The 8,528-nt window shown below is 43.7% G+C and overlaps 1 protein-coding gene across 1 annotated transcript; it reads left to right on the forward strand.

The window, feature by feature from the left end:
* The first annotated feature begins 68 nt into the window (after positions 1-68).
* LOC308112853 (glucose-induced degradation protein 4 homolog) lies at positions 69-4,578 on the forward strand. The gene is made up of 6 exons (XM_080468627.1): positions 69-466; positions 787-846; positions 1,407-1,514; positions 1,610-1,711; positions 1,790-1,920; positions 3,156-4,578. The coding sequence occupies exons 1-6, from the start codon at positions 275-277 to the stop codon at positions 3,217-3,219; spliced, it is 657 nt and encodes a 218-aa protein (XP_080324753.1). The 5' UTR covers positions 69-274; the 3' UTR covers positions 3,220-4,578.
* Positions 4,579-8,528: the final 3,950 nt, after the last annotated feature.

Consider the following 8,528-nt stretch of genomic DNA (forward strand, 5'->3'; position numbering starts at 1 on the left):
AGAAGATTCACATAATTACTTCCGTACTCTAAACCAATGAACTTTGAGGATGTTGCAAGGGCGTGCTGGGTCGACCAATGAGAGGAATGTATGCTGGCGGTCGCGTCAGAGTCCCCTCACTTTGGTGGGAGCCTGTTGGTGCCAGGCAAACTGAACTGTGGCGGTATTAAGTGGACTTTGGATGTCGCTGGGGCCTCCTCAGCCCTCCTTCACCGCTTCGTAGACACCGACAGAGTTCCCAGCCAGTCGGCGCCCAGCCAGCGAAGCGGGAGCCATGCCTGTCCCTGCTGGATACCTCAGCGAGTCCTCCGACGCGGCCTTCTCATCCTCGGCCTCGCTTATCCCGCCGCCGCCGATCAACACGCAGCAGCCCGGTGTTGTCACTTCGCTTTTGTACAGCGGCTCCAAGTTCAGGGGCCACCAGAAGAGCAAAGGGAACTCGTACGACGTGGAGGTGGTGTTGCAGGTGGGTGGCAGTGTGGCGGGTGTTTGGTGGAGGTGTCGGGGGCATTTGGTGATCTGTCAAACGGGCGGTGGGATGATTGACAGCCCCGGCCTGTCCCGGAGCAGCTCGCCCAGCCAGTGGATGGAGCCGAGGCTACCACTGTTCCAAACAGCCCTTATCAGCTCGGAGCAGCTTCGTTTTCCTCTTGTATCTAACCATTAGTTAGTGTCACAGAAATTCAACTTGAAAGATTAAAGTCATTTCGTATTTTTTTCTGAAGGCTGCTCTGAATGACAACATTCAGGATTTGAAATATACTGACTATACATTTCTTTTGAAAGCATGTCACTATGGAGGATTCCTACCTGTGTGGATACCTGAAGATAAAAGGCCTGACAGAGGTGAGGGGATTCGTTTTCAATGGGTTCAAATAAATATAGAAACTGCGAGAAAAACACATTTTTCCACAGAAACACCTTCTTGCGTCTCGAAAGATGTTTAACATTTGTCTCACTGAATTCAGTAATCGAATTTCATTAGATTTTAACGAGTGTTTAATGGTAATGACTCCAAATTCTTATGTCTATATGTCTCCCTTATTATTAATCACCATTTCAGAACTACAGACATACCTGCTTCTATGAACATGTCAAATCAGAATCTATTCTACGTACATCTATGGTATTTCTTGTCTGTATCTCCTTCACATACATTAAACATGCAGAACAAGCCTCACTGAAATTGGAGCTTGAGATAAACCGATAATCCTAATGATAAATTATTAGCACCTTTAGTTTTATCACTTATGTACATGAGATTAAAGTGACAGAAATAATCACCATATAATTCCTCTCGAGTGGATGTGTAATTGGTTTTCTCAGGTATGAATAAATTCATTCTTGAGACTCACGCGTTTGTTTGGAAAACAAAACGCCTCACTGTGTTCTTTTTCGTTGCGTAGGAATATCCGACTCTGACAACATTCTTTGCGGGAGAGATAATCAGCAGGAAACGGCCATTTCTCACCCGGAAATGGGACGCCGACGAGGATGTGGACCGTAAACACTGGGTAAAGTGAAGACCTTTTTTTAACCTGTGCTGTCGTGTGAAGCTCGGCGTGAGGCTGCCTTATCCTGACTTCTTCCCACTCCGTTCCGATTCCAGGGCAAGTTCCAGGCTTTCTACCAGTATGCAAAGACGTTCAACTCTGATGATTTTGACTACGAGGATCTGAAGAACTCGGATTATATTTTCATGAGGTGGAAGGTAAAGACGCTGCCCAAATGAAGGTTGTTCTTGTCTGCTGCCGCGAGGCCCTGCTGACGTGATTTTCTCACCCCCCAGGAGCAGTTCCTGGTCCCTGACCACACAATCAAAGACATCAGCGGCGCCTCCTTCGCTGGATTCTACTACATCTGCTTCCAGAAATCCACAGCAACAATTGAGGGCTACTACTACCACCGGAGCTCTGAATGGTAACTCCACACTGCCGCATGAGGTTGAGTCTCTCTAGGAATATGAGCGGGCATGCTCGTTGCTGGATTAAATCCCAGACCAGCTGGAAAGTCTGAGCAGAGAGGAAGAGACGCTGTTTTCCAGTTTGATTGGAAATTCAGTGTCATTCTGTATTTCTCTGCGGGAGATCATTTGCAGATTGTCGTGCCTCTTTAAGCAGCCCGAAGTTAAAATGTGTAACTTTCTAAGAAGGAAGTGGAACACGCCACCTTAGTTTGACGCATGTGATTCTCGCAGTCACACTGTTTTTATAGAAGCCAACTGAGACCTGCTTGAACTTGACGTTGAGGTTGTTCTTGGGTATTTTCACTGAGCTCCTGTTTGTACAAAAACCCTGTTTTATCTTTTAATCCTGTTTTCCTTTCAGTTTTTGTTTCCTCATTTCCAGCTTTTGGAAGAAGATTTAGATGTCGTTCCACAGAAAAACCCTTTTCATAGTCGCATATAATAATGATACCAGTGTCCATGTATAAAAGAGAGAACGGATATTAAAAGGGCATAAAAATAACAAAACTGTTATTCCTCAAAGTGAAGGTCCAGCTTTTCAATGCTGATGTTTTCACTTGTGCGTTGTCGTGTTAACATTAACTTGATGTTGTCACATTATGCAAGTTTAATGATCAAAACAAACAGTCGTGCCCTAATCCCTGATACTTATCACCAAAAACACTCTGCTGCAGACGAGGTAGTTCACATTAGAGGATGTTTGCTACGTGACATGCATTAAAACTACTTTATTCAAATAATTTTTTGAGCTTAAACCAGTGAAATCAAAGCAAATATCATAATTGATAAATGTGATTCGAATTTAAGTTATCTATTATACAGAGTTCCAAAATAAAGTTCATAGTGAACCCTTTTTATTACTTGCTGATCTTCCTCTCTTGAAAACCTGGACTTTAATTAAAAACAGGACATCTCTGTTGGAAAAGCGTCTGATTGGCAGCATCCAGAGAAAATCATCTTAAACTCAGTGTTGATCTGGAGGGTTTCCATTGAGCCTGATGTGTTGAACCGGAGCCGTGCAGTCACGTCTTTATCAGCAGCTGCTTGCATGTGATGTAACCGGGAGGAAACTCAGGAGTTTTTGCTGCACAAACATAAACATTGGAAACCAACCAAAGCTTAAAAAAAACAAAAAAAAAACAGCAGCAGCTTTGGCCGTCTTGTAACTTGAAGCTGTTGTGACCTGCAGGTACCAGTCGTTAAACCTCACCCACGTTCCCGAGCACAGCGCCGCCATCTACGAGTTCCGGTGACCCCGGCCCGGCATCGTGGATCTTTCTTTTGTTGGACTGAGACTTGAGTCAAAGCAGAGGTCTGCAGATGCTGCGGAGGAGGAACCGGAGGAGGAACCGGAGGAGGAACCGGAGGAGGAACCGGAGGCCGACGGGGGACAAATGAGAATCTGGGTTGTTTTTTTTGGTGAAACTCAAACTTTGACACTTTCTAACTGCGTGGAAGGACAAACGGGACAAATGAATGTATGTGAAACGAACAAGGACGGGAGTCCCGACGCGGACCTCCTCTCTCATCCTCGATTTTTAACGTCTGGCTTTTCAAACGCTTGGCACAGTTCCTCAACAACCTGCTGACGCACAGCCGGGCGGGCGGGGATTCCCCGTCGCCGTTTTTCAGCTTTCGTCTGGCTGCGAGTGGCGTGAACACATGAGACTAACGTGGACGAGGATTCCTCCCGAGGAGAACAGGAAGTCTTCATGGAGAAGCGTCTGGGTCGCGGCGACACACAGTCAGAATCTAGAATTGAAGCTTTAAAGCCCCGACGCAGAGAGACCGTATTTTTAGGCTAAGCTGGTTCTTCGTTTGCCTGCCAAGAGTATATTTTATTATTTTCCTTTATCATGGCGGGCACTGAGCGGCACTTTTCAAAAGGCTACAATCAAAAGTGACAGTGAAGAAGCTTCCCTCTCCCGTCTGGAGCTCCTGGGGGGGAGATTACTACACATAGGATTGCTGTGGATCTTTGCATTGAGTTACATTTGCACAAGTACGGTTATGTTACTAAAAATGATTGCAGTTATCGACATACACTCACTTCCCAGTACACAAGCTTCAAAATGACAGTTGAGTTTTTTTTTTTTCTTTGACTGGATCTGAATGGTTTTCGTTCCGTGGACGGCGCAGAGCCAAAACAATCGCCACGATAAGTATTTGGAAACCCATGTATTTTTTATTCCTGCACAGCATCAAACAAAGAGCCTTTCTTCCTCCTCGCGTGTAATTTTAAAGTAACGATCACGTCTCCTCGACTATGCAACACTTTCCAGAGAGCACTCTCCAAACACGAGACCCCCGCGTCTTCAGAATTTTATTCTATCCTAATAGTATATTACAAAGATCTATCGTCATTGAAAGAAAGTATTTTTGTTGAAAATTGTCTACGATAACACTTCCCTCCCCGATCACGTTCCCCTCTTCCATGTGACGGTGCCATCTTTTTAAAGCTTATCAGAGTCGTATTGTAACGGATTGGAAGTGTGTTTGTCTGAAGTTCGATTGATGGTGTGTGTGTGTGTGTGTGTGTGTGTGTGTGTGTGTGTGTGTGAACAGAGTTAAATATGGATTTAAAAGAAGAAGAAAAAAAAGAAGCAACATTGAGTGTGTCTTTCTTCCTATTTTTTATTTGTGTTCTGAAGAAGCTGCATCAATAAGAGTCGGGTTAATATTTCATCACGACATTTCGTCACCTGATATTTGAGAAGGGATCAAGAGTCATTTCTACCCTGCACTGCCCTCTGGTGGGGGAGAGTATCCACTGCACGCCCCTGCAAAGGTACGTTTTAAGGAAGTTGTTGCAAATGCAATACTAAGCATATATTTATATAATTTAGACATTCAAAATGTTATGCGTTTTAATCATAAAGCAGCAAATGTAAAAACATTGCAGGATTGTTCTCACACATAAGAGGCTGCGATCCTGCCTGATAAACCACCGAGCAACTTGTAAAGTTTTCATAGAAAGAATACACGTTATTTTTTTACAAATTTCTAAAGAGCGGTGGACACAACATGCCACTCAGCCCGTGGTAAGTCGTACATGGAGCTATTGTATATCTACTCCAGTGGAAGAATTCTCACCTTGCATGCTGGGAGGTTGGAGTTCGATTCCTGAATGAGGCGGTCGATGGTGGTACTACTTCTTCTGACTTCTACGAGATGTCACTATCCGGTTGAAAACGTGGCGAGCACCGACTCCGTTTCTCTGACCGCCTCGTGAAAACGCTTCGGTGCCTGTTCACATTCAGGACCCGCCGCCTGTGATCTGATCACGTGAAACGCACATGGACGTCAGGTGTGACCCGAGCAGAGACATCGGTATGAAAGCTCGTTGCTCAACGACACGCTGTCGTTTTTTTGTTGTTATTGTTTTTACATTTGCATCAGGAGGTTTCATTAAAAAAAAGATCTTTATGTTGAGATTGGTGTCATTTTCAGGACTGATTGTTTGCTGTTGCAAAAATATAGACATTTTCCATCACATCGGCTCTGCGACACAACAAAGAACAAGTTTAAACTTTACCTGTAAAGATAAGTATGGCACATCTTGCCGCTCTGGCCCCTGAACTAAAACGAGGAATATGGTGAAGCAGACAATAATTCTGGACAATAATCTGAACGATATCGCAGCCGTAAAACAAATGACGGCACACTGATGCTAAGAACATTATCTATTCCAGAATAGAGCACTTCTTCATACAAGTGGGTGAACAATCATTAATTACGTCAACCAGTTTTGAAACGCACACGCACGCACACACGCACACAATTCATATCACTGCAGACAACCAAAAGTAGAGCAAGTTACTTTCCCACGTCATAGATAAAACAAACTACCTTTTTTTTTTATTTCCCTGCCTGGCATACTCAGATGTCAACAACCTTGTCGGCAACAACCTTTAATGATGGGCTGGCAAATAAATGTAATGGAGTAGAGATTGCAAGTTACCAGAGGGCATCTCTGAGGGAGTGAACAGGAAACTAAATGACAGTAAAAACTTAGGTGGATGGAGGACAAGCGGGAAAAAAAGAAGACATTTCCATTGTGGAGCTGCCAGCTGAAATTAAGTGATGAGAGTTTGAAGGAATGCGCTCTGTGTGAAGAGAATGTTTATATAACCTGGTGAACCCCACCCTTCAGGAAACTCTGGAAAATCTGTCGCTGATCTACGGTAATACTTCATCGTGGGTAATTTGAAATGAATGAGAAATCAAATCCAAGAGAAAACGGTGCTGAGGTGGAGTTTCTGATCCTCTGTGTTGCAGACACGCAGACTGTCCTGAAGGGGGCAGCAGAGCAGGTGGTTTCCTGGATGACAAGGGTTTTTGGTCCTCTGCAGGATGAAGGCCAGGGCATCTTGTCTCTCCACGCTTTGATTTTTTTTTTATTGCTATAAAAGGTCAGACTGGTGCAAAGCGGGCGCGTGCAGAACAATAAGACTTTATTTCTTTGTTTATTTCACGGGATCCTCTGATGGTGGCAACGGACGGAAAACGTGAGCTTGAGCTGACGCCCTTAGTAGTAAGTCTGGTTCACATTCTGCCGTGACAATGAAAGACAAAGGCTCCTGTCTTTCCGTGAAAGGCTGTGACACAATTTTATCAGCTTAAAAAAACAAACTTGCTGTCAATCAAATGTGAACTCTGGTAGTTGACTTAAATTCCCTCCAAAAATTATTTTAAAAAAGCCCATAGAGGTTAATCGTTTCCTTCTGTAAGTCGCAGATGTTTCGCCTGCTTCAAGGGTTCAAGGGTTTTGTTGTGACCATCATTTATTCACCTTCTCTACCGGTTCTATCACGCTGCTAACGGCGCAGGCTACACCCAGAACTCAATCACCAAAACACATGTGGGCTCGTCACAGTCACCTATTAAATGTATTGTGTGTTTTTAGATGGAGGAAGATAAGCAGTGCATGCAGGGAATTCCACAGACAGATGACCTCTGTCTGCATGTGAACCTGGCCGTGAGGCGATCCCGTGGCCTACATAGATTACCTGCCAAATGTCTGGACACACCTTCTCAGTCAAAGTTTTTTATTTTCTTTTTATTCACGACTCGTGGAATCTCACTGAAGGGCATCGACAGTATTGTGCAGCGTTGTGACGGTAAAGCCGGGGTGGGCAACTCATTTTCTCCAAATAGAAACATGAAAAATTAACTATTGAGCGCCGAGAATTAAGAAATATCTCTTGATAAAAAAAGGTTGATTTTTTTTAAACACAATTTTTATGAGACATTTTCTTTTTGTATATTTTTCTTTCATTAACTTTCATTTTTCCCTCACTGTAAAACACCAATTTTTGTCAGTTAACAACTGACCTTTGGCTAAGCCCCGCCCCCTGGACACAAACGAACCAATAGCATTTAACTACCAACCTGCAGAAAACCATCAGAGCTGATGACTCTAATGTGGTTATCTTGGCTATTTTAGTCATTTAAGATGCAAAAATGGTGAAAAACAAAGTAGAACTAGAAACAAGGATTTCTACAAAGTAAGGCAACATAATATAATCTGAGCAAACTAGTCATAAAATAATAATCACATAACGTGAGCAGCGATGAGCTTCCTGGAGCTAAGGGGGCGGGGCTTAGCCATAGTTACTCATTCGATTGATGAATATCTTCATGATGCTTTATGAAGTCCAGGTCGGAGCTGGAGCGTTGACCACTTCATATATAGTAATCTGATTTAATTATCCATCTGTTCGTGTGGCTTAATTTCCTTTAATATTATTAATATTGTAATATAGTGAGCTATTCTCTTTATTGGTATTTCTTCATTCTATCCGATAAAAACTGTTGTTTCAGTTGGGACCGTGTGCTCAAAGCATTTCACTGCACATTATACTGTGTATGATTGTGGTGTGTGATGAATGAAGAAGTAAAGCACTGAAAAAGGGATGGCGGAGGCTGAAAGTGACGCCCTGAAGGGGGCCGCTGGTCAATCACAAGGTAAAACACACGTCCGCCTGTGTGGGAATGTTCAAGTCGCCTAGCAGGTTCATCCTTGGAGATTCCAGAGACACCAACAGGCACAGGGAGAACATGCAAAGCGCTGATTCTTATTCTCGGCCCTGAGTCTGTCCACTGTGCAGCTTCCCTGCGTGGATGTTTGCAAGGTTTTCCCTTCAGTCCCACCGCTAAAACCAATGCACTTTAATTGAACAAGATAAACAGCATAAACAATAAAAGGTTTCCTTTAAAAGAGAAAAGTTCCCGACAAAGGAGGCAACAGAAGCAGGAGGGGTCAACAGGAGGAGCAGTCGAGGACCAATCCAGAGCCTTAATACTGGACTAATATGACAGGGGGGGGCGCGGCCAGGGAAAGTACAGGCCTCATCAATAGCAGGGCTTTTTAATAGTAACACATTCTATTACTTACTATTGTCTCACTGTTTTGCTTTTGTTTTATTGTCTCAACGTGCACCAATGGAAAGGCGTGCTCGGCTTTTGTTTCGAAGCAGAATGCCAGATTTCATGGAGTCGGATGAGGAATGTTTCCAACATGTCATTACACAACTGAGAGATCCAAGACATCCAGGACCAG

This window comes from Lipophrys pholis (genome assembly GCF_963383615.2).
Source record: "Lipophrys pholis genome assembly, chromosome: 1".
NCBI lineage: Eukaryota > Metazoa > Chordata > Actinopteri > Blenniiformes > Blenniidae > Lipophrys > Lipophrys pholis.